This window comes from Zophobas morio, unplaced genomic scaffold, assembly GCF_036711695.1.
Source record: "Zophobas morio isolate AGI-343-1 ecotype UQ-CSIRO unplaced genomic scaffold, CSIRO_AGI_Zmor_V1 ptg000030l, whole genome shotgun sequence".
In the NCBI taxonomy this organism is placed as follows: Eukaryota; Metazoa; Arthropoda; class Insecta; order Coleoptera; family Tenebrionidae; genus Zophobas; species Zophobas morio.
The window spans coordinates 13,744,108-13,771,243 of NW_026972135.1; the positions used below are offsets into that span (position 1 = coordinate 13,744,108).

General features: G+C 38.2%; 5 protein-coding genes across 5 annotated transcripts in view; 4 read left to right on the plus strand and 1 right to left on the minus strand.

Annotated features, from left to right (window-relative positions):
• The first annotated feature begins 915 nt into the window (after positions 1 to 915).
• On the plus strand, positions 916 to 3,005 carry LOC135138623 (uncharacterized). Its single transcript, XM_064068600.1, has 3 exons — positions 916 to 1,987; positions 2,037 to 2,052; positions 2,120 to 3,005. The coding sequence occupies exons 1-3, from the start codon at positions 916 to 918 to the stop codon at positions 3,003 to 3,005; spliced, it is 1,974 nt and encodes a 657-aa protein (XP_063924670.1).
• Positions 3,006 to 3,014: 9 nt separating this feature from the next.
• Positions 3,015 to 6,020, plus strand: LOC135138624 (uncharacterized). The gene has a single exon (XM_064068602.1). It carries the CDS (start codon positions 3,015 to 3,017, stop codon positions 6,018 to 6,020), a length of 3,006 nt encoding a protein of 1,001 aa, XP_063924672.1.
• Positions 6,021 to 11,609: 5,589 nt separating this feature from the next.
• On the minus strand, positions 11,610 to 15,521 carry LOC135138625 (uncharacterized protein K02A2.6-like). The gene has a single exon (XM_064068603.1). The coding sequence runs from the start codon at positions 15,519 to 15,521 to the stop codon at positions 11,610 to 11,612; it is 3,912 nt and encodes a 1,303-aa protein (XP_063924673.1).
• A 295-nt stretch (positions 15,522 to 15,816) lies between these two features.
• On the plus strand, positions 15,817 to 17,369 carry LOC135138626 (serine/threonine-protein phosphatase 6 regulatory ankyrin repeat subunit B-like). The gene is made up of 3 exons (XM_064068604.1): positions 15,817 to 15,852; positions 15,894 to 16,224; positions 16,276 to 17,369. The coding sequence occupies exons 1-3, from the start codon at positions 15,817 to 15,819 to the stop codon at positions 17,367 to 17,369; spliced, it is 1,461 nt and encodes a 486-aa protein (XP_063924674.1).
• Positions 17,370 to 19,558: 2,189 nt separating this feature from the next.
• The window catches only part of LOC135138627 (uncharacterized), a 57,073-nt gene continuing 49,495 nt past the window's right edge, over positions 19,559 to 27,136 (plus strand). The window contains exons 1-2 of the mRNA XM_064068605.1: positions 19,559 to 19,663; positions 19,724 to 19,780. Coding sequence (XP_063924675.1) covers positions 19,655 to 19,663; positions 19,724 to 19,780 — 66 coding nt within the window. The 5' untranslated portion in view covers positions 19,559 to 19,654. The remainder of the gene's footprint in view (positions 19,664 to 19,723; positions 19,781 to 27,136) is intronic.

A 27,136-nucleotide genomic window follows, 5' to 3' on the forward strand; every position in this document is an offset into this window, starting at 1 on the left:
TTCCCTTTCCAGTACTTTAATCCCCCTCCATTTAATATATATACTCAAAGTTTGAGGCTAGGATGTGGTTTTCATATTCTCCCATTACTTGTTGCCTAAATCTGGCGCGAGGCCAAAAGTTATCATTGACGTATATATATATATATATAACAAATGATAACCAACACAGAAAAAGCTTACATTTGCATTTTCTTCCCCTTGGTCGTATGTATCAGAAAACACTCGTTTTTTTGTTTTGTGAACCTCATCCATTGCTTCAGGAATGTGTGGAGAAGAGGTGGCAATGGGCACCACATTATCGTTTTCATGGTCTTCGTTATCTTCTTCACCTACAGTGTTCCGGTTCGAAGTTTGTTAATATTTTGTTTTGATTTTGTTTGTTTTCCCGCGGATTGCTGACAAGTGTATTTTGGTCACTTTCCACTAGAGGCGCCATAGTACCGAGCAAAAGGGCCCGGTACTTGGGGTTGGCGCTGTTATCGAACAGAGTTATCGAAAAACCCTCAGAGAGGTAACATCGCTAAGGTGGGCGTTAAGTGAACGCAGTTGCCATCTTGTGTGACGTCAATCGCGAATTGTTGTCGCGAAACTTAGACACGTGGTTCCTTTGTGCATGCGGTCTACAAACCCTCAACCCAGGAGGCTGAACAAAACAAGGTAGGTGACCTTTTGATGCGTTTGTCAGCTTCGATCCAAATTTTAATATTATTTTTTTGGAATTGTAAAATCGCCGCGAAAAAAAAGGTGTTTTCAAAGCCTTTACGTCCAACATATGGTCCTTCGAGCCGGATTTAGAGTAATTACGAGAGATTTGTAGATTCCAGCACAAATTTGTTGTAGTTTTGCTAAGCGTGATTAGCACGCATTTTCATTTGATTTTCAAATTATCGAAATACTTAAATTCGAGCTTACATAATGGCTACCGTCGCCGCGCTAAGTAATGGACGCGCTAGTTTGATCAAACGCGTGGAAGCTTTAGTGAATCTATCGCAACAAGCCAGAGTCCACGAAACTGTACGAGGAGAGTTTTTTATTCGAGCTGCGAACTTAAACCATATTGTTGCCCAGTTTGAGCAGCGACAGTTGCAAATTGTCGAATTATGCACCACCCCTGAGGAGCTAGACGAACAATACGAGGTGCAATCAAGATTTGACGATATGCAGTATTCAATTAAATCGGTTGCAGCGGAATTAAATCGCGAGGCCGCGCAGTCATCCGCACCCAGGGGCAATTTAACATCAAACAACGTCAAATTGCCCAAAATTCAAATTCCGACGTTTGACGGTCAGATCAAAAACTGGCCCACATTTTATGATTTGTTTCGGTCGCTTATCCACAATAACCCAAATCTTAGCGCAATTGAAAAATTTCAATATTTGTCGACGTCATTGTCTCGCGAGGCGTCTACCGTCATCAAAAATTTGCCGATTTCGGCGGCAAATTATGCTATCGCATTCGATGCGCTGGTGGCGCCTTATAACAATAAGCGCGTATTATTGACAAATTATTGGCAAGCGATCTATAGTGCACCCAAAGTGAATGGAGATTCGCCGAGTTTGTTGCGAAATTTGTTAAACGTGTTCTCGGAAAATTTGGCCGCGTTGAAGCAGTACGATGAAGTCGATTTGTGGGACTTCACCTTGTTAAATTTAATGTTACAAAAACTGGACACCACGTGGAAACAGAAATTTGAGTTGAGTATTGTAGGAAATTCCGTACCTGCTTACAATGACCTCCAAGAATTTTTGCTTAAACATTGTACTGCGTTGGAAACTTCCGTTATGACAATGGGTCATAATTCCACATCCGCCCTTCATAAACCCACAGCTGCATCTTCCGTACCTGCTAAGCGTCCCGTGACGTCATCGTTTGTCACGCGATCACCAATCAGCAAGGAACAATGTCTTAATTGTTCAGATGAGCACCCATTAACGAAATGCGATGCTTTCTTAGAAATGGAACCACGGGATAGACATACTTTCGCGCGTAAGAAAAATCTGTGTTATAATTGTTGATCGAGGGTACATTCGGTTAGCAAATGCCCATCTAAAGTAAACTGTCGAGTATGTAATTGTAGGCATCACACATTATTACATTTTGTCCCCAAACCTAGTGCAGAGTCGGGAGAGGCGTCAGGGGTTCTACCGACGACGGTGTCAAAGTTATGACTAACGCGATTCCGACCCGTAGTTTCATTCTGCTGGCGACCGCGCAAATAATTGTGGTGGATTCGCGAGGTAAATACCGTGCATTTAGGGCGCTTTTGGACACTGCCAGCGAGGCCACCTTTGTCACAGAGCGCTGTGCAAAGGTTTTAGGGCTTCCTCAAACTAACGCGGTGGTACCTATTCAAGGCTTAAATCAAATGTCGACAAGCAGTACGTCGGGTGTATTAAAATGCGAAGTGCGGTCGCATTTAGTGCGTAATTTCTCGTTGAAGGCCGAGATGGTAGTTGTGCCTCAAATTTGCGGTGACGTCCCCACAATGGCAGTGTCTCAAGATCAGTTGAGACAATTTCGTCACCTACGCAATTTGGAATTGGCTGACCCGGAATTCGGTACACCACAGCAGGTAGACGTTTTGTTAGGTGCTGATGTTTACGGACAAATCGTTACATCCGGTTTCAAGAAAGGTAGGCTCGAGGAACCGTCCTCGTTAAATACTGTTTTCGGTTGGGTACTGATTGGGGGTATTAAACGTGATAAGCAGAAAACCGTGGTCAGGTCGTTTTGTACGTCCATAGATAACTCGTTAGACGCGGCGTTAAAACGCTTTTGGCAGCTTGAGCAAGTGCCACAACGCATTATGGCGGCCCCGCAGGACGTTTTGTGCGAAGAAAAATTCACGTCGACGATTTCACGCGACATCAAGGGGAGATATGTTGTTCAATTGCCTTTCGCAGACACGTCGCCGTCTTTAGGTCGCTCGTTTGATTCGGCGATGCGCCGTTTCCTCGCCCTGGAGGCGCGCCTCTTTCGAGACAAGTTAGCTCGGCAATCATAAAACGAATTTATGAAGGATTACATCGATCAGGGTCACATGACGGTTATTCCCCAGATTCAAGTAAACAAAAACGCGGGTTTCTATATACCTCACCATGGCATAGCGCGGACGGATCCGGATAATGCAAAATTTCGCGTCGTGTTCGATGCGTCGGCCAAATCGTCGAACGGAAATTCGTTGAACGACGTCTTACTCGTGGGTCCTAAGTTACAGGCGGACATTGGCGCCCTTTTGATGGTATTTAGAACACACAATATAGTTTTTACGGCCGATATTAGACAAATGTATCGGCAAATTGCAGTGGCGGAATCTCAACGGTTATACCAAAAAATTCTATGGCGTTTTTCGCCGGAACAACCGATCAACGAATATTATTTAAATACCGTAACATACGGGGTGTGCTCCAGCCCCTATCTAGCAATCCGAACTTTGGCCCAACTCGTAAAGGACGAAGGGCACGCGTTTCCACTCGGAGCGCAGGTACTTAAGTCATGTATTTATGTAGATGATGTGGTAGCGGGCGCATCATCTATCGAGGATGCACGCGAGACGCAAGAACAATTAATCAAATTATTGAATAAGGGAGGCTTTGAGCTACGCAAGTGGGCGAGCAATAGTCAAGGTCTTGTGAACTCAGTTCCCACAAGCCACCAACGGCCATACCAATTCCCATTAGAGAGCCCCGGAATGATTAAACTATTAGGGCTTCAGTGGTGCCCACCGGCAGACATATTTTCATATACCATTAATCCCAATAATCGTCCGTGTACCAAACGCAACATTCTATCCGAAATTGCGCGAATCTATGATCCGCTAGGTTTTCTCGCACCCCTTACGTTGATGGCTAAACAATTAATTCAGACGCTGTGGAGTATCGGCATCGGTTGGGGCGATACACCGCCGGCTGAAATTGTCCATTTATGGAATTCCTTTCAGGCTCAAGTTCCGGAATTGGGTAAGGTCTCAATACCGCGTCAGTGTGCTGATGATGGGGCCCTTACTTCTGAACTTCATGGTTTCGCGGACGCGTCGGAGCGGGGTTTGGGGGCCGTGGTTTATTTACGCCAATCCCGCCCAACAGGAGAAATTCGGGTCTCTCTAATCGCCGGAAAATCCCGCGTCGCTCCTTTGAAGACGGTTTCACTTCCACGTCTGGAGCTATGCGCTGCGGTACTAGCGGCCGACTTATTATCATTCGTCCGTGAAACTCTCAAGGGTGTTCTAAACATACACAGGGTGTATGCGTGGTCGGATTCTAAAGTTGCGCTAACATGGATTAGGTCGCCGCCCTATCGTTGGGCCACTTTTGTCGCGAATCGGGTCGCGCACATCCAAGATCTGTTGGAACCGTCGGCATGGAATCATGTGAGCGGGCGTGATAACCCGGCCGACTGCGCATCGAGGGGGTTACTCCCCCAGGAGCTTGTTACACATCCGCTATGGTGGGCGGGTCCCACATGGTTGGCAGGTACTGAGTGGCCGCCACAAATCGACTTAGAAGTTCCTACCGGTACGGAACTTGAAGCCCGGCAAAGGGTTCTCATCAGCCGCGTGATCGAAGAATGGCCGATGATCCTATTAAATCGATTCTCGTCACTTCGAAAAATTGAGGGAATCATCGCGTACTGTTTGCGTTTTGTTCAAAATTTAAGAATTCCAAAGGAGGAAAGAGAGTCGGGACCGTTACACAGGAGGGAATTGCATCGTGCCTTGTTGGTACTTGTGCGAATGGTGCAAAGTAAAGTATTTGCCAATGAAATTCGTTCATTGAAAAAGAATGGCACATGTTCAAAACCATTCCGCAAACTGTCCCCATTCCTCGACGACGGTTTGATTCGCGTCGGCGGAAGATTGCAACAATCGGAATTGCCCTATGAAGCTAAGCACCCCTTGTTATTACCGCGATCGCACCGTCTCACCGAACTAATCATAGAGGCCGCTCATCGGACACACTTGCATGTCGGATTCCGGACATTACAGTATTTGTTGTTGCGTGAATTTTGGATTCTGTCAAGCCGACGCGCCATCGAACATACCCTTCGACGATGTAACAGATGCTTTCGCGTAAATCCAAAGCCAATAACGCCGTTTATGGGTGAACTACCGAGGCCGCGAGTAACGCAAGCAAAGGTTTTCACGCACTGTGGAGTGGACTTTGCTGGCCCTTTCTCCATTACAATGGGACGGCGTCGGGGTGCGGCGCGGTTGAAGGCCTACGTCTGCGTTTTCGTCTGTTTTGCGGTAAAGGCCATCCACCTGGAATTGGTGTCTAACTTGACTTCGGAAGGGTTTTTGGGTGCATTACGTCGTTTAGTGGCGCGTAGAGGACAATGTACTGACATTTATAGCGATTGCGGTACAAATTTCGTGGGCGCCAATAATGTGCTTCAGAAATATATGCAAGCAGCGGCCGGTAGCTGCGGCATCAAATGGCATTTTAACCCCCCGTCGGCCCCCCATATGGGAGGATTATGGGAGGCGGGCGTTAAATCGTTCAAATCGCATCTTAAGCGCGTGGTAGGCGAGCAACTCCTAACATTCGAAGAATTTAGTACCGTATTGGCGCAAATTGAAGCCGTGTTGAATTCGCGACCCCTGTGTCCCGTCTCCGCAGATAACCCCGAAGATTTGTCGGTTCTAACACCCGGGCATTTTTTAACCACAGGACCGTTAGTGGCCGTTCCCGATGAACCGTTGGAAGCAATGCGGTTAAATCGGCTAAGTAGATGGCAGCTCGTGCAACGGTTGCACCAGGATTTTTGGCATAGGTGGCAACAGGGTTATCTCCATACATTGCAGCAACGAAATAAATGGAACACGTCGAATAACCTACCGTCGATAGATACGCTGGTCGTAATCAAGGGTGATTCGGTGGCCCCGTTGCAGTGGCAACTTGGCCGAATTGTCGCGCTGCACCCGGGAAAAGACGGCATAGTGCGAGTTGCACAAGTACGTACCACTAGCGGCCTGATCACACGTCCTCTAGTGAAGCTGTGCCCGCTTCCTCGTCAATAGTTTGTATATCATATTGTATTTAGTTTTAGTCATTAGTTTTTAGATTGTCAATTAACCTTATATTGTGCTGGAACCTACGTTTAAAAAAAAAAAAAATTTGTTTAATTTTCTTTTGGTGGGCGGAATGTTCCGGTTCGAAGTTTGTTAATATTTTGTTTTGATTTTGTTTGTTGTCCCGCAGATTGCTGACAAGTGTATTTTGGTCACTTTCCACTAGAGGCGCCATAGTACCGAGCAAAAGGGCCCGGTACTTGGGGTTGGCGCTGTTATCGAACAGAATTATCGAAAAACCCTCAGAGAGGTAACATCGCTAAGGTGGGCGTTAAGTGAACGCAGTTGCCATCTTGTGTGACGTCAATCGCGAATTGTTGTCGCGAAACTTAGACACGTGGTTCCTTTGTGCATGCGGTCTACAAACCCTCAACCCAGGAGGCTGAACAAAACAAGGTAGGTGACCTTTTGATGCGTTTGTCACCTTCGATCCAAATTTTAATATTATTTTTTTGGAATTGTAAAATCGCCGCGAAAAAAAAGGTGTTTTCAAAGCCTTTACGTCCAACATACAGTTTGCTATAAAAAAAAATAACACCAATTTTTATGATGCTGTTCAACTTACAAATAATGAGGTTACACTCCTCGTGGCACCGCTAGGACTACATGAATTGAATTTATTCGTTAGTTCTTCCCAGCACCGCTGCTTCTCCTTATTTGTAACAGCGTCAGTTTTTTTATTTTCTATAATATGACGCTGTTCAGTGATTAATGTTAAGACAAAGGTCTTTTCATCTGCCATAAAATTTGCTCCCCTCTGGCGCTTTGTATTATTCATCTGAAAATAAAACATATGTACATAATTCTTTACAACAAAACGTTGTAATTGTGGTACATACCTTCTTTATATTATTTTTTGTCTTGTTAGAACTTTATTCCACACTTTTCACCGCTGATTACAAAACACTCACGAACGCTGCTACTGTTGAAAGGTTGAAATGGCTAAAATGATTGCAAAATTGCAAATTTTCGATTTCCAAAACCATCAGCCAATAGAAACGAAGTATTGTTCCGTTACTATGGCTACCGCACATGCGTTGTATCGTTGTGTCTCGTTAAGCACTGCTTACAAATTTAAGCCACAGGTAAACGGGCACTTAAATTAAGGATTTCTTAGAAGGCTTTAAGAGAGAGTTAACTGTTGATGCAACACATTCTTAGTTTTAAGAAAAGCTTAAATTTTAAGTACCTGACTTAAACGTGGGTGCAAATGGGCATAAACGCCTTGATTTCACTAGTGAATCATGAACTCCTTATGAAGGTTACTGTCGAGTTAAGAATAACTAAAACTTAAACTCTGAAAGTTTTTTCATTATTATTAAAATTAATATGGAGTTTAAACACGTATCAGCCTCATTAATAGAAACATAATAATAACTATTTAACGAATAAATTTGTTAATAAAGGCAAATTAATAATTTAGTTAGTTACAATACTTTTCCGGCGATCGTAATTTTATTAAATTACTGAAAATTCAAAATATGAGTTATGTAACCAAACATACAAGTGTAATTTTTTATTAATTAACATTATTAGTTCTACAGTTCAGGAAGCACTAGGGGGCATATCTGGTTGCCTAACATCATGCATTAATAAGCCTCTTGCTCTCTTGCTTTTTTAATAAGAAAAGCTTTGATAAGTTAAACACACCAAGCTCTCCTACAACTCTCTTTTCGAGTTCTCTTCCTGTATCAATTAGTTCGATCTGAGTTTTCGTAAAGTGAAATTTAAAATTGCAAAAGTGTTTTAAAAATTATTTATCATCTGGTCATTTTAAAACGAAATTTATCCATTACTGAGAATTTTAATAGTTAAGAAATCGATAGGTTTTTGGATAATTGCCAACACCGCCGCGAATTCTCCCATATAAAGCGCATTGTCAAGTCAAACCGGAACGGAATTTGGCTTCTCAAAGTCTTGTCCAGCCCCAAGAAAACCAACTTACCGTATCTTATTGTATGTAGGTGAGGTGTTCGTGTTCGGTATCCGGAAAGGTACAGTCGCTATAGTAATCCGGAAATTGACTTGGACAACGTCTACGTCTTTATCACTGTCTAGACTTACCTACAACTCGCAAAAGTTACATAGAAACTAACATCTCCGACATACGTATACTGAAGCACATAATAGATTTGTGCTGATCTACAAATTCCAGCAAGTGTTGTAGGCATCGGAGGTAAAACAAGGCTATTGGAACCGTCCCATTTGCTGCGAGAGTGCAGCTTGACGTTGCTCCCTCTGCAAGCAAACGTCATCAAGTCGTCGAAGCCCGACTTCGAAATACCTGTATTGGAACACGAGGTGCTTCAGATCCTTGCTCACGCCCAGGACTCCTCGGTTGATGACGAACTCGCAACACTGTTCCACTTCGCTTTGATTGTCGATTTTAGCTTTACGCTTTCTTTGCAGACGTAGGCCGAGCGTTCGAGAACACAGCGGAGGCTGACGGTGCCTTTTTTGCAGCACCAGCAACTGGTACTTTTCTGAAAAATTGCAAACTGAGAAATTGAAACGATAATTGAAAATTTCGGAAGTCAACAAACTGAAAAATTGAAAAATACGAAAAATTGTGATATCAAAGAATTGATAGAATATTATAAATCTACATTTTTTGAAACATTATAAGATTTAAATCGAAAACCTAAAAATTCAGAAAAAATTGAAAAATTGGTAGACTGAATTTTTCAGTTTTTCCCGAATTTTTAGTTTTTCGATTTTTCAATTTCTCAATTTTTCAGTTTTTCGATTTTTCGATTTCACGATCTTCGAATAAAAAAATGGAAAAACTGCACAATTATAAAATTGAAAGAGCAAAAAACGAAAACTTTGAAAAATTTATAAATCAGAAATCAAGAACTTGAAAAATAAAAGAAACGTAAATTCAAAAATTGAATGAACAAAAATTGTGAAACTTAAATCGAAAAAACAAAACATGTATTGTAAAATCGATACATATATTGAAAATGAAAGAAATCGGAAACTTGGATAACTGTGTGGATGTTTTTGGTATGGATTTATTTATGTACACATATTTACAACGAATGACATTTAAGCAACGTGGTTGTGTTGGAACTCTGCGGCGACGAGGAGCGCGGTGTTCTTGTGATCTTGCTGCTTCTGTGGACGATGGCGGAGAGAGTGAGTTGTGCTTCCATCAGGCCTTTTCTAGTCTCGCTTCTCGTTTTCGCTTCTGCGTGGTACGCCAGCCAATTAGCGGTGTTCTTTGCAGGCGTACGGTTGGTTGCCTATAGCGCAGGCAACTTGCTCGCCACAACTGGAAATACAAAAATTGCAAAATCGAAAAATTTAAAAATTGGAAAATCGAGGAACTGAAAATCAAAGATTGGAAATTTAAATAATTAAATACAATCGAAAGAAACATTGAAAAAATAAAGGAAATTAAAAAGCGAATAATTGTGATATAACCTCAAAACAATGTAAATTAAAAAATCGGGAAAAAGAAAAATAAAAATCGAAGACCTGAAAAAGTTATGGAATTGAAAAACTAAAAAATCAAAAAATTAAAAATTAAGAAACTGGAAAGTCAAAAAATGAGAAATTGTAATATCGAAAAATTACAAATCGAGAAATTCAGGAAACGTTAATTGAAAAATTTGGATGTCAAGAAATTGAAAAAATTAAAGTTGAAAAACAAAAAACTGTCATATGAAAAAATTGGTCGAAGATAAATACATTCAGATTTTTCGACAAATTTTAAGATTTGATTTTTATGATAGTACATAAGTTAATATAAAGATATATACGTAATGTTAAAGTAAATATATACAAAGAAGCGTGCTACGTGTTTGTTTCTTATATGTCCAATAAAAATCCGTACAGACGGCAGACAGACAAACAGACAGACGGACAGACGAAAAGGGGAGACCTATTTCTTCGTATTCTACGGGTCATGTAAAGTCGAGAAACCACAAGAGTATGGTATAAAGCCCTTTGGACAGATTTTCCCTCACCTTGAAGTTATGTCCAAAAAATACAATTTTTTAGATAAATTATAAAACTTTATTTTGCGAATTTATTAAATAAGAAATAAAAATCATTTTGTGCAATTAAAAAACTGTTGAATTAAATTAAAGAATGTCTTTATTTTCAGATTTCAAATACACAGCCCTCCACGAACGCTGACAACAGCTACAAATGTCACTACCTAGCAAACTTAATTTTTAAACTCCTGGGGGATGACGCAGAGTTGAGTCACAAATGACAACGAAGCCGAATTTACTCACAACTTGTTTGGTGAATATTTTGCCGCTTTGTACTTATTCGAAAATGAAATTTTTAAAGCACGCCACAAAAAATTAGTTGTGGGCGGTCGTTATAACAATATTCGTTTTTTTTTTGGATTTGATGTTAGCCAGAAATTCAAAATGTTTAGTAGCCGTAATACACAGGAATCCTGCAATTCTGGAAGGGTGTACAGATGAAGATTTAAGTTAGAAAGGTGTTATCGGGCGTGATGTTTTGAAAGTGGCTTGTGCCTGGACTAAGACTTTTCCAATTGCAGTGGAAAGAACTCTAATTTTAAATATCAACACGTTGGATAATAAAGATATGAATTATAGTGAAGAACGCATAAGATTTTCTAAATTTGATCGTTCGTTTCATGTTTTCAGAAGTTGATGGTTTTCTTCCCATTTCTTATACCTTTCTTCGACGAGAATGAGTTCACCGAAGAGTATTCTCACCCACCGTCTTGTACTACGCAATCCGGTTTGATTTTCTGATGATTTTCGAATGCTTGGGAATGTCTCCTTCCCTCAAAAACGCATACAACAAGTTAAATCCAGGGAACATTCTAGCTCTAGCGCTCTACAGCAGATCGAGACGAATTTTACAGAAACTATTTTCCGAACAACGAGACTTTTTTGAGTGGGATTTTTTGGAACAACTACCGATTTCGAACTCGGAGATTGATGAAATATTTGTTTTTGTGTTACAGCTGCCGGAATTTAAGATAAGGTTCCGAATTCGAGAGGTCAGTCTTTGATACACTATGGGTGTGAGAAAAACTTGCCCAAAACGTTGCGTTTGTTAATTCTGAAAGATGCCAAACTGCATGTTCCGAATAAAAGGGGTAGAGTTCCCATGTGTATTGCGTATGATAATGGTCACTGGGATGTATTAAAACTGCTGGTAGCGAATGTTACGAAAATCGATTTTTGGGATGATAATGGTCGGCTGCCCATGCACCATGCATGCGTTAGGGGAGATTTGGATACAATGCAGCTTTTGGTGTCGAATGGTATCTGTTATGTTTTCCACCTATTCCGTGGGGTTCATTATGGAATAACTCACGAAATCCCTGGGAAAACTTTTATTACAAATTAACACACGTCTTCCATTTTACATTTTTCAACTTATTCTCCCCCCTTCTCTGCCTCGCGCATGCTCGCGGGCAATCTGCTATCCGCAACCCACAATACATACATTACACCTTCCCCCTTAAAACTATACAATTGAAAAAGATGTACAAATATATACAGTATACAATATGCTAAAAATTAAAATACAATAACTAACCTATCTATAGGTAAGTCGCTCGGGAGGTCTAATGTGACTTCTCCGCCTTAGGACCCGAGGTGGACTCACAGGAGTAGGGGTCGCAGGACGCGCACTAACTAGTTCAGATCGTGGAGTAAAAGTTAAAGAGGAAATCCTAACTTTGATTTGGTTCAAGTGTCTTTTAACTTCTGCTCCACCATCTTGTAATGTTATCAAATAGGTGCGACAGCCTAAAACCTTTTTTATTATGCCAGCTGTCCAAGTATTTCGATTATTTCGATAATCCCGAACCCAGACTGAATCGTTAACTTTAAATTGATGATCTCTGTTGCCCTTAAAAAATTTTTGTTGTTTATCCTGTTTTTCATGGACAACATTTGTAACTGAAGGTAAGAGTAGATCCAATCTAGTACGTAGCCGACGGCCTATTAACAGAGTTGCGGGAGCTTCCCCAGTCGTCGTATGGGGGGTGTTACGATATTGAAACAAAAATCTTTGTATCAAAAGGTCGATATCCACGCTCGCGACCTCGTACAGTGCCTTCGTGATAACCTTTTTCATAATTTTTACACCGCTCTCCGCCTGTCCGTTGCTTGCTGGATGAAAGGGAGCGCCAGTAACATGTTTTATGCCATACAATTTTAGATAGTTCTCACATTCCTCTGATTTAAACGCTGTACCATTATCAGAACATATTACTTTGGGCAACCCAAAACGTGCGAAAACAGCGCGAAAACATCTAATGACCTGTGTTGTAGCTAGACTATTTACAACGAAACACTCTATCCATTTAGAGGTAGCATCCTCAATTAAGAAAAAATATTTGTTTTTAATCGGCCCAAAATGGTCGACGTGTAACCTAGTCCAGACTTCCTTAGGACAGACCCAAGGTCGTAACGTTGATTTTTCTGGTATCGGGGCTAAGCTGCCACAAGTTCTACAACTTTTAGCTAGATGCTCAATTTGTTCATTTATTAACGGCCACCACATATATGACCGTGCCAGAGACTTCATTTTAACAATGCCAATGTGAAATTCATGAAGTTCATTCAAAAGTGTGTCCCTAAATTTTGGTGGTACAATAAGACGGTAACCCCAGAGTAAACATCCCTGTTCCTGGGAAATTTCGTTTCTTTTTAGAAAAAATGGTTGTAAACGGACATCATCGATTTTACGTGGCCACCCGTTTATAACGTAAAATAAAATCTTGCTCATAATCGGATCTTTAGCCGTTTCAGATTTAATTTGTTTAAAATCGATTGGCAGCTTATTAACATTTCCCACGTGATTTAAAAACGAGATATTTTCATCCGGTTTAAGTACCGGGGGATTTACTGGAAAACGGGAAAAAAAATCCGCTATGTTTTGCTTAGACGTTACATATTTAATTTCATAGTCGAACGCTAATAAAATGTGACACCAACGTTGTAGTCGATTCGCTGCAAATACCGGTATGCCTTTTTTAGGACCAAAGATCGTCAATAACGGTTTATGATCAGTTTGCAGGGTAAACTTCCGTGCATACAAATATTGAAAAAATTTCTTTACTCCATAAATTATAGCACACGCTTCTTTTTCAATTTGGGAATATTTTAATTCCGCGGAATTCAACAATCGCGACGCGAAAGCAATAGGTCGTACTACTCCGTTATCAAACTCATGAGTAATAACCGCAGCTAATCCTACCTGCGACGCATCTACGGTCAAAGTAACTTCGCGCTCAGGATCGTAATGTGCCAAGACGTCAGGGGAAGTAAGAATCTCCTTCACCTTATTGAACGATGCGTCACATTCTGTTGACCAACTCCAAGTGGTTTCTTTTTTCAATAAACTATATAGTGGTTTTAACAAGGTTGACGCATTTGGAAGAAATTTCGAATAAAAATTCACCATCCCTAAGAAAGATTTTAGTTTAGTCACTGAATCGGGACGTGGTACTTTTAAGATTGCCTGAACATAGTCTTTATTAGTATGCAACCCATTTTTATCAATCGTATGGCCCAGATAATTCACTGATGATTGAAGGAAAGAACATTTATTAGAGGATACTTGTAATCCGCAATCTTTTAATTTTTTAAAAACATGTTCCAACCGCTCCAAGTGTTCTTTATCGTCTTTACCCGTAATTATTATATCATCCAAGAAGCAACCGACACCCGGGACATTTGATAAATATTTTTCTATAATATTCTGAAAAATTGCTGGTGCACTGGTAATACCGTACGGTAATCGCGTGTATGCATACAGACCTTTGTGTGTAGATATTGTTAAAAGTTTCCTGGTCTCTTCTGTTACCTCAATCTGTTGATAGGCTTCCGACAAATCTATCTTGGAGAATTTTACACCACCCTGAAGCTGAGAAAAAAGATATTCAATTCTTGGTAATGGATATTTTGTTTCAATTAAATAAGGATTTAAAGTGACTTTGAAGTCTCCACAAATACGAACGTCAGTTCCGTTTGCCTTAAGAACAGGTACAATTGGAGTACCCCAATCTGAAATTTCTACAGGCACTAAAATTTTATTAGCCACCAACCTATGAATTTCTTGTTCAACCTTTTCCTTCAAGGCAAACGGGACCGGCCTCGGTTTAAAATATTTCGGAACTACATTATCCTTAACATGCAAAGTTATTTTCGTTTTGTTAAATCTCCCTAATTTATTTTCAAAAATCTCCGCATAACGTTTACATAAGTTGTCGACCGAATTCACCGTTTCTATATTATCATTTTCATCAGCAATTCCTAAATGTAACATTGATAAACCATTCCTACCTAACAACGGAGGGCCTCCGTCTCTGATAACGTAAGTTTTTAGTTGATACATCTTATTATCATAAGCCACATTTAACCATAAATACCCTAATGGTTTGAACATTACACCAACATAGTCTTTGAGACACAAATCATTTTCATGCAATGTACAATTTATAAAATGTTTCAAATAGAGTTTCTCAGAAATTGCGGAGTGGGCGAATCCAGAATCCGCTTCAAAACTTAACGGTACCTGCTCTACAGTCATGTTAATATACGTAGGTTTAACATTACAATCATTGACCGTCTCAACCGCATTTAACATAAAAATCGAGTCGCTTTCCAAATCTTCCTTGGTTGCTGTAGACGACGACTCAGCATCTTCCAGAAAATGATGACCTTGCCGCGCTGTACACGCCGGCGCTAAATGACCCTTTAACCCACATTTGAAACACTTATAATTACGGAATTTACACTCGTTTGCCTTATGATTTTTCCGGCCACACACTTTACACTTCAGCACAGTACTTACATTTGTCTCCTTCTCAGTACCTTGGTGCCGATTCTTTATTTGACCTTGCCGTTGATAGTATACTTTTTCCTCCGGTTCTTTTTTCACACTCGACCTAGACTCTCTGTCCTGGTGCTCCTGTACTGACGATTCCTTGGCCAATGCTAATTTGAACATCGACTTGAAAGTGACATTCCCCTTTGTTGGATCGTGCTCGAACAGCCTCTCCATTATCTGATTATTGTTCATGCCAATAACGAAAATGTCGCGCATCAGTACCTCTAGCTCTGCACCAAATCCACACGACGCTGCCAAGCTCTTCACCCGAGTGGCCCATGCAGACACTGATTCCTCTGGGTATCTTCTTGCTGAAAAGAATTTGCTTCTCGCCGCAAAGTAAGATCGCACCGGGCTCAAATGCTCTTGAATCGTTCGAAGCAAATTTTCGAACGACTTCTCCATCGGTTTTTCGGGGAAACAGATATTCCTCACCAAGACGTACGTTTCCTCGTCTACACAGCCAATGAGGATAGCTCTTTTCCTATCTTGATCGGTAATCCCGTTCGCCACGAAAAATTGGAGGAGCCTTTCTTTGAAGGCAAAAAAATCCGACGCTTTGTGATTGAAAGATGGCGGCGCACCCACGCCAAAAACTGGATCCGGCATTTTGTCTGTAGCTACCACTTTAGGCACACTTGACTACGACAAAACAAATCCTCGTCGCCACTGTTATGTTTTCCACCTATTCCGTGGGGTTCATTATGGAATAACTCACGAAATCCCTGGGAAAACTTTTATTACAAATTAACACACGTCTTCCATTTTACATTTTTCAACTTATTCTCCCCCCTTCTCTGCCTCGCGCATGCTCGCGGGCAATCTGCTATCCGCAACCCACAATACATACATTACAGTCTCAAAGTGAATTTTTCGGAAGGAGATGGTCTGCACCCAATTCATTATGCATGTAACGTGGAAAAATTTCCAAGGACGAATGGTGATAAAGAAGTATCAAATATGGTACGATTCCTGTTACAGCATGGTGCGAATGTGAATGTTCCAGGACGAAATGGTCAGTTACCCATTCACTATACTTGTCAGAATGGATACTTAGATACAACGAAATCACTCATAGTGAATGGTGCCAAAGTCAATCATCCAGATGGAAATGGTCGATTACCCATTGATCATGCTTGTGAAAACGAACATTTAGATCTAGTAGAACTGTTGCTACGAACTGGTGCCAGATTGGATGTTCCTGATAAGGATGGTCGGCTGCCAATTCACTACGCGTGTGAAAAAGGACACTGTGACATAGTAGATTTACTGATAACGAGTGGTGCAAAAGAAGATGTTCCAGATGGAGATGGTCGACTGCCCATCCACTACGCTTGAGCACAAGAACATCTAAATCTAGTAGAATTGCTGATTAGAAATGGTGTGAATGTGAATGTTCCTGATAAATCTAGACGACATCCAATTCATTATGCGTGCGAAAAAGGACATTCTCCTGTAGTAAATTTACTGATCAAAAGTGGTGCAAAAGAAAATGTTCCAGATGGAGATGGTCGTCTGCCCATACACTACGCTTGCGAAAAAGAACTAGATCTAGTAGAATTGTTGATAAAGAATGGTGCGAAAATGGATGTTCCTGATAAGGATGGTCGGCTTCCAATTCACTACGCTTGCGAAAAAGAACATCAAGGTATATTAAAACTGTTGATAAATAATGGTGCGAAAATAGATGTTCCTGATAAATATGGCCGACTGCCAATTCACTGTGTTTGTGCAACAGAACATCTAGATCTAGTAGAACTGTTGATAAAGAATGTTGCGAAAGTGAATGTTCCTGATAAAAATGGCCGACTACCAATTCATTATGCGTGTGAAAAAGGGCACTCTGTTGTGGTCGATTTGCTGATAAAGCGTGACGTAAAGCTAGATGTTTCCGATGGAAGTGGTAGGCGTCCTATACATTATGCGTGCGAAAATAGTCATTCGAATGTTGTAAAAATACTAGTGGAGAATTCTGCAAAGTTGGAAGTTACCGATCAAAAACGTCGGCTGCTAATTCATTATGCGTCTGGAAATAACTACTTGGATCCACTAAAAGTACTGATGACCCATTCCGTGAAAATGGATGCACCCAATGCGTGCGAAAAAGGGTATTTATTAACAACAGGTTCACTCAAAACATCTGGTGCCAAACTCAATGTTGTGGATAAAAGTCAACGGTTGCCGATTCATTATGCCTGTCAGAGTCGGTATTTAGGTGTGGTAAAACTGCTGATAACTAGTGGCGCAGCGCTGGATGTTCCTGATTGCAATGGTTGGCTGCCGATTCATTATGCGTGCGAAGTTGGGCATTTAGATACAATAAAGTTACTGATAACGAGTGGTTCGGAAGTGAATGTTCCTGATGGAGATGGTCGTTTGCCCATTGACCACGCCCGAGAAAAAGGACATCTGGATTGTGTGAATTTACTTGGAGAAAATGGTGCGAAATCGGCGTAATCAACCAGTTTTCCAGCAAAATTCAAATTCAGACGCATTTTGTTCACGACTTATTAGCGTGTTTCTTATCAACGATTATGACGGAATATGTATTTATAGCAATACTTGAGTCGTTTATCGTTACACAACAAAATTTTTGGAAATCAGATCTTAAGATTGTGTCGTAACAGTACTGTGTTAATTAAAAAATAAGATCAACAAATATGTTAAGATAATAAATTTGTTAAAAACTACGAACTACTTAAGGCCAGTCCCTACGTTTTCTCAGCGGAATTTTCGCTCTATTTTCAAAATGTAATATCTCCGTTATTAACAGATCTATAGTTTTCAAATTTTAAATATATGTTGTCCATAACTTTCTTTATATAACGCAAGGGCAATTTTGTTAAAAACAGCTTGTGATCATATTATTTTCTTAATTTTAGTGAAATTTTTGCATAACGTATTTTTAAAAATCAATGTCTCAATTATTAAATAAAACTTCAGAACACGGTTTTCAACACTGTTTTCAGCTTACAAAACTCCAGAAATAATACGAGATATATCGTCTATTTTATTTTTTAGAAACGATACACAGTTAAAAAAAGCCTATATCATAGAAGTTGCTAACTTTTATTTTTACTATATCTCAGTCCCAACAAATAAAGTCAAAAATAGACCTCGTAGAATTTCTCAAGTTATGCAAGCTGAAAACAGTGGTGACAACCCCGTTCCAAAATTTCCATAAATAACTGAAATATTGATTTTTTAAAACACGTGATGCAAAAATTTCAACAAAATTTAAAAAATATATAATAATAAATTGTTTAAAAAAAAACTGCCTTCGCAGTCATGTAGTGAAATTTGTGGACAAGTTACATATAAAATTTCATAACCATTGGTGTATTAATAATGGAGATATTACATTCTGAAAATATATTGACAACACCATAAGAGCCAAACGTAGCGACTCCTCTTAAGTAGTCGACGTAATCTAGCAGTTGGTTTTAAATGCCACCCTACCAGTCTTCCACCAAAATTCAAACTCAGACGCATTTTCTTTGTTTTGTGTTTTTTTTTTATCAGCGAAAATGACGGTATACATATTTATAGTACTACTTGAGCACTGATAAGCATCAGTACAAACCAATTGAATTTTGGAAATTAGATCGATTATATTGTGTGTGTTGCAAACAATATTGTGCAAAAAAATAAGATCAACAAATACTTTAAGATAATAAATGTGTTAATATATACGAACTAAATTTAATTTTTTCCTTTTTCCTGTAAATAATGTCCTACACATTGAGTAAATATGATGGTCTACTGTGCTATGCGTTTAATTGAAGTATATAGGTTTTAATCATTAAAATACAAAACTTGATTTGGTTGTAACGGTCTTGGAAGTTCTATGATTTAATTTATTTTAAGACTCGAATGTTTTTATTTAAATTTTCTGTCAAATCTTGCATTGGGTGGCTTTTGCAGGACCATTTTAGTTTCTGTTGTTTCCTTAGTTAATTTTTTAGTCGGTTTTTCATTTTTACGTTTTTCCAAAAATAATTTTTGTGTTGTTCATTTTTTAAATTTAATTCGTTTTTTTAACATTTGACTCTTTTTTTGCATTTTCAAATAAATTTTATTTAAAGATATTTATGTACAAGAGATTTAGTAGACCATATCACAATAATTCATTAAAGCAACTGACGTAAATCACATACAAGTCAGCAGTATAAATAAGACAATTTTGGCCTCAAAATATAATTTTCAGAAAGGATTTTTGCGAATGTAAATATTTAACGATGTAGCTATAAGTGATGAAAAAATTAGGCACTGTCCCAACGCACCCTGAGACACGTTCGGTATTACATTCTTCAAACGCGGGGCTTATTTTTATTGTGTAAGCTACCCATTTTTCAGAATAACATAAAGCAGAAAAATTGTATTTATCCACAAACTGGAGCTTAAAGTTCAAAAATCTATATCCCATTTGAATTTGTATATTTCAGAGATAAAATTAAAAATGGCATACTTTTAAATAAAATCTAATCTGATCTATTAGTTCTCCATTGTGTAAATAACCTTGAATAAAAAGCACTTGTCAATGTTTTAAAAAATATATTTTTGTTAAGAGCTACTTAAAAGATATTTTTTTTTTTATAAATACTGATTGCTTTCTAGAGTCTCTGTCAAAAGAGTTTTACGAATAATCAAGTTAACACCTTAATGACAATTACCTAAAACTCTGTCATTTTAGTTGCAAGTTACAATTATTGCATAACGATTACTTTTTATTGTGATTAAACATGGCTTCGGTAAGTTATTGTAGAAAATACATTTTATAACAATTTATTTACAATTACATTTATTTATAGACTTCGAAAAGGACAAGTGTCGACGAACGAAGTGAAACACCTGAAAAATCTTCCCCGGTAAGTTAGATACTGATGTTAGTTTGTTATGTAAAAGTTGAACAGTCAGTATATACTACGCGATACGTGATAATATAATCGTTACGTGAACTTGAACTAAAACTAGCCCACTTTTGTACAGTATAGTTAGCCACTTTAATGTTAATAGTTCCGAGGCGAAGTTCAAGTGCACTTATTCCTGTCCGGATTCTGATCATAAAGTATCTCTGATAACGTGATAATACTCAGTAATTTTTTTTATATATTATTAAAACAATTTTGTTACCTAATTTATTTTCGCATACAGATACTGATCTCTTAATTTTATTGTTTAAAAATCGTTAGTAGATAGTTATATCACTGTGTCCGATCAGAAGTGATAACATTACAATGTGATGATGGAAAATTTGTATGAAATCTTGACGTGATAGAGATAAAGGTATATCTATTATACAGGGTAACGGATAGAGATATTGAAATTCCGTAAACCCCATTGTTTTTAGCTTGAAGGGCGAAGCTTAATTTAGTACATTGCAAATATTGACCCAGTTACGGTGGCGGCCTCGCGATATATTTTTTAACGAATTTTCGTAGATCGTTACCTAAGTTGTAATTACAATGATACAACACTATATTTATATCCTAATTCTTGTTGATTATAAAATAAAGTGCAAGTACTTAATATCACTCAACATGGTGAAATCACGGTCTGTGGTCTAGGGCAATTCGGCGCGGCCGACTTGGCGCGAGACATTTTGGCGCAAAGCCAACTTGGCGCAGGGACACTTTGGCGCGGACCACGGACCTAGATAAGAAGGACAAACGGCTGTCAATCCCACGGCGTTAAAAACGTGGCTCCATTTACTTTCCGTTATTTTTGGCGCGACCGCTAGAGGCGCCACCGAACACAAGCCCTAGTTTAATATGGAAGCTTAAGGAAATTTGAAAGTTTTTTTTAATTAATTTAATTCAAAAAGGATATAAAACCCTTATCAGGCGTAAAAGTTGTCTGGTTTGAGATAAATAAAACTCTAATTCATAGTTTAAGGTTACTTTTTAATTTAGAACAAGTAAAAAGTGCATTTAACAATAATAATAACAATAATGTCTTGATTGCCCAACAGTGTAAAATACACCAATTACAGGTACAACTTAAAAGAACAATTGTATGTAAAAAAAGAACTAAATAAAAAGAAAAATAAACTACGAAACGATAGATAGATTAGTGGCTAAACTCTAAACTAATACTAAATTAATACAAAAATTAATGATTATACTACTAAATATTACCTACTTTTTCCAAAAAAAAAGAAAATCTTTCAACACATTTTTTAAACGTTGAATATCTCAAATGAAATATGTCAATATCATTACAAACTTCATTATATTGTAGTCGGTTTTTTAGTAAAACTAAACTTTAATCTTCGAACGAGCGGTTTTATTAAAATTCTGTTTCGATCCCGTTGCGTCCCCTACTGCCTCCTCCTCACTGCTGCCATCTAGTTGTAGCGCCAAATTTGAAATTTTAAATGTAGGTGACCACAATTCGGCCAATCCTGACATTATGATCGTCCCGATCATATACACAAAGTAAAACATAAGGTACATAACATAATAAGTGACATAAAACATAAGGTGCTTAAACTTCAGTCACACAAACATCATAAGTTACACAAAGTAAAACATAAGGTACGTAACATAATAAGTGACATAAAACATAAGGTGCTTAAAACTTCAGTCACACAAACATCATAAGTTGGTGAAACATAAAATGTTAAAAACATAAGTCACATAAATCCAATACATAATATAACGCCTAAATAACATAATGATAAGACGCACATAAGTATCTAAAGTACATAAATCACATAAGTAATTAGGACACATAAAAATCATAAAGGTATTAGAGATGAATTAGAAAACCCAATCGCTTAAAAGACGGCTTAAAAGACGAACATGTTAGCGTCAAAACTAGAACGAGGTGGAAACAAAACTAAGAAACACAACATTATGAAATAATGAACAAATGAAACTAATCTCTTGGTAACTTATTGAAGCCAAAGCTTCATATTCTCAGGACAACATACTCCCTCAAATGGGATTTGCGTTACTTGGAAACCTTCAACGTCTGTAATCCAATAACGATCATTGCCTAATGACTTCTTGATTTCGTAGGGACCACGATACCTAGGTAAAAGTTTTTTGTTAATACCTGGTGTAACATCTATGTTTTTTATCATCACATAATCACCGACATTGTACGGTTTAGGAGGTCTATGTTTTCGGTCATACATGCGCTTATTGTATGCTTGTAACTTTTCAGTCTGAGACTGAGCCTTTTCTCGAACCTCGGCTAAGTCATCTTCTTTTTCAGCTTCAGCGCCCAATAAATTTCTTAAAGGATCGCTAGGATCGTTTTGACTAATACCGAACAATAAAACGGATGGAGAATTACCAGTGGATCTACAAAACGAATTGTTAATAGCAAATTCAACTGTTCCCAAAGCTTTCTCCCACTTGTTTGTTAAAATAGCCAATTTTGACAACATTGGTGTTAAGTCTCGATTGATTCTTTCGATCTGACCGTTTGATTTTGGTGACCCCGTCGCGACTTTAATATGCTGAGTCATATGTTCTTGAACAAATTTTTCGAACTCATTAGAGGTAAAACAGGATCCCCGATCGGATACAATACGTAATGGTACACTACAGTGCCTAAAATAATTTTCTAACTGATTGATTACTTCACAAGTTTTGGTGCTCTTGACTGCATACAGTTTTACGAATTTAGTGAAACAATCAATGATCTCAAAAATATATCTTTTACCTGTCGAAGTTTTTTCTAATGGACCATAATGGTCAATATGTATGGTGACAAAGGGTTTATTTCCCTTAGGGATATTGTGTAACTCACTCGGCACAGCGCCACCAATTGGTGAAAAGGTGATACATTTCAAACAATTTCGAACATGATTTTTCACTTTTTCTTTAACACTAGGAAATCAATAGCTGCGTTTTAGATACTCCATAGTTTTGTCCACGCCAACGTGACCGAAATTATCATGACACATAGTTAAGATCTGACTTTCCATCAACGAAGGAACGTAAAATAAAAGTTTTCCTTTGCTCTTTCTATACACTAGTCCATTCCTAAGTTCAAATTTTGTACTTTCGCGGATTTCGAGTTCAGACTTAACCTTTTGAATACTCGAATCTAAATTTTGAGAAATAGCTAAATTTTGTTCCAGTGTATTTTCCTCTAGTACTAAAATATTGTTGGCTCGACTTAAAGCATCAACATGGATCATCCGTGTTCCTGGACGATGTTGCAATTCGTAGTCATAATTTTGTAAGAATAGTGCCCACCTAGAAATTCGAACATTAATATCTTTTTTATTCAGAGTAAGCCTAAAACTATCACAGTCTGTGACAATCGTAAAATGTATACCGAAGAGATATATATGAAATCGTTTAATAGCATAAATAGCGGCTAAACATTCCAATTCAAAGCTGTGATATTTAGATTCGGTTTCGGTCGTCCTACGACTAAAATAAAAAACAGGATGAAACTTTCCCGACGACTGTTTTTGAAGTAAAATAGCTCCAAACCCAGATGTGCATGCATCGCAGTGCAGCTCTGTTTGGGTATGCGGATCATACACAGCTAAAAGAGGATAAGAAGCTAATTGATTTTTTACTTGTTCAAATGATTCAAGTTCTTTTTCATCAAACCGAAACTCAACATTCTTTTTTAACAAGTCATATAAAGGTTTTGTAAGGACGGAAAACCCATTTATAAATTTTTGAAAATAACTAGCAATACCAACAAACCTATGAACTTCCTTATCATTTGTAGGAATTGGATACTGCAAAATTGCTTCAACATTTTTCGGATCAGGTCTGATGCCATCATTGTTTACTAGATATGCTAAATAAGAAATTTCAAACATAAGAAAAGCACATTTATCAATTCGAAAAAGCAAATTGTGTTGGGAGGCTGAACCAAATACTTCTTTCAAAATATCTAAATGTTCTTCGTAACTGTTGGTCGCTATTAGAATGTCGTCTAAGTACCAAATAATTTTGTTTGCTCGAATTAATTTATTGAAAACTAAATTAATAAATCTGTTAAAAACTCTTGGGGCATTAGTTAACCCAAAAGGCATTCTAAAATATTCAAATTGCCCTAAAGGTGTGATAAAACTAGTAAATTTAATCGACGATTCTGCTACACGAACATGATGGAAACCATCCTTAAGATCAAGGGTCGTAAAATATCTTTTGTTTCGAAGTCCATCCAGATTGTCTTCTATCAAAGGAGTAGGAAAGTTGTCTTTAATAGTAATTTTGTTTAATTCGCGATAATCAACGCAAAGCCTTAAATCACCTGTCTTTTTTCTTACCAGTACAATTGGACTACAGTAATCAGAGCTACTAGGTCTAATAATGCCTCGTTCTAATAGATCATCTAACATGTTTTGTAATTTTTCTTTTTCAGAAAAGGATAAACGCCGTGGTCTAAAAGAGATTGGTTGATCATTCTTAACACAAATGTTCATTTCGTAATTACAATCAATCTTTGGCGAGTCATTACATAAATAAAAATTATCATACACTTCCAAAACTTCCACTTTTTTATCATAATCTAACAAGGATTGATCTGTACTTCTTTGTTATTTTTTATTTCTTCACCTACCTTAAAATCGACATGTAAAATTTCGTCAAAGTTATTTACTTTCTCAAATTCGTTTGAAATAATTTTTAAATGATCTCCTAACGTAAACGTGAAACCCTTGGTATTGAGAAAATCTCTACCTAATATAGCGTTAAAGGACATGGTGCTATTAGGAACTACATAGAATTTTATGGGTAAAACAGTCTCATTAACAAATACTTCCGTGTTAAAAATACCCAAAATATCAAGCTTCGATCCATTCACACCCACGAAATTTAAATTTGGATTTAGACCTTCATTGAAATTATTTTCGGTGACATACCGAACTTTTACAACTGAAATTGGGCTACCTGTATCGATTAATGAATTCAAATTATAGCTACATTAGGTTTGACAATCATCTTTAACATTAATCTTAACGTTTACCATATAAGGATCTTGTGTCTCGGTTGATATCACATTGGTGGTGTTGTCTTCCTTTTTCTTCCCTGGACAATTCCTCTTCTGATGTTCCTTTGAACCGCAATTGTAACAGGAACCCTTTTCCCTCACCGGAATTGGACAATTTGAGGCGAAATGGCCCACACCATTACAAATAGCATCTTCTAATTATGTTCTGATTTGGAGGGGGTTTACTACTGCCCTTCGCTCCTACAGACCCCGGAGAATAAGTTCCTTTGTTTTCGTTATGCTTTCGGAAACGTTGACCAACAGATTGAGTCGAAGGTGTACGGGTCTTTCTAATCTTCTCATAAACTTCAATTTTTTTCTTTAAGTCGACATAAGTTTTAGCTTCATACAACAAAAATTTGTGTTCAGGATCATCGTTGATACCTTGAATGACATATTCGATTACTGACTCCTCTTCAATTTGACCCTTTGAAGCGAGTTCACGCATCTTCAACAAGTATTCCTGGAGAGATTCTTCTTTTTTCATTTTTCTATTATTCAGCATGCGATGCAGTTCAGCAGTGCTCACCTTCTTGGAAAATTCACTCAATAACCTGCGTTTCAAGTCCTTCCATGTACCCAAATTCCTCTGACTTTGGATAAATAACTTAGCAAGCCCAGTTAATGATTTCTTCGCAAAAACTAGTCGTTGCAGTTCCGACCACTTCATAAGTTTAGCGATGTCTTCAAAGTCTGCGACCCAAGTCTCGATTGCATAATTGTCATCACCACTAAAAGTGCGTACGGAATCTTCGATGTCTCTGAAAGACATGGTGAACGTAGGGACTGCTGCCGCGCCTGCTCGACCATCATCACTGTCTACCGGATCATCTTCGTCGTCCTCGTCTTCACTCTCTTGTTCTTGAACAACTCTTTCTTGTGTAAACAGATCAAAATCAGTCAACACTGAACAAATTCTCTCGGCCACTTCTTGGTGAGTACCTGCACAATTCAACCCCAGTAGAAGGCCGACTCCACAAAGTTCTGCGATCGTAAAATTCTGCACTACCTCATCCACTTTCTCATTGAAGTCATCTGATGCGATCTCAAAAGGGAAACCAGTCCATTGACACAGCTTCTTTCTGTTCAACCGACTACCGTCGTCAAAGGCAAGGCCGTATAGCGTACGTACCGATGCATAAGGACCATTCTTAATAGCGTCGTCACACAACTCCACTTCTTGGAGGGTTCTTGCCATCTTCTCCTTTTATGAGAACGTGATGAGTTGACATAACCTCACATTTTCCACGTGCTTGACTCTTCTACCATTTATCCGTGTAACTATTCCATGAATCAGCACTTCACAAACACAAATCGGACATTGGTCATTCCGATGTTAAGGTCGTTCATCCCACTTCTGAAATTGTAGTCGGTTTTTTAGTAAAACTAAACTTTAATCTTCGAACGAGCGGTTTTATTAAAATTCTGTTTCGATCCCGTTGCGTCCCCTACTGCCTCCTCCTCACTGCTGCCATCTAGTTGTAGCGCCAAATTTGAAATTTTAAATGTAGGTGACCACAATATAAAGATGACATCAGGTATAGCGGCGATCTAACAATCATATTTGTCCTGGGGATATTGTAGGTGAAAGTTGAACGATGTCTGGCATACATTCGTGGGACAAAAAAGTTCAGTTTTTCAAGCATTTGAGGTATATCCAATTGGGAGTGAAGTAATTTATATAATAGAAGTAGAACATTAGTTTGACGCTTTACTAAAACAGGGATAAACTTAAATTCAACTAGGAGAAGATCGTGGTTATATCCTCTGGGGGGATAAACTTTATGAGATTTTAAGAATAAGTATTTTAGGAATTTACGTTGGATGTTTTCAATTATGACATTGTAGGTTTGATATATAGAATACCACACAATGGAAGCATATTCAAGCTTGCTCAAAATAAGTGTTCTGTACAAGGCTACGAGGCAGTCAGTATTATAGAAAGATTTACTGTTACGTATAATAAAACCCAGCGTCCGATTACAGGATGAAATAATATTAAAATAATGTTGATCAAATCGAAAAGCCTTATCAAAGTATATACCTAAGTTTTTAACAGTGTTATATCGCGGGAGTATGCTTTGATCTATTTTATAATCATAAGTAATAATGTTCTTTTTTCGAGTAAATGAAATAAAATTGCATTTAGGAAGGCTCAATTTAAATTTATTGCTGATGCACCACTCATAGAGCCTGGTTAAGTTTTTTTGAAGAAAGATAGCATCTGCTAGAGTTAATCGGTCTAGGACAAT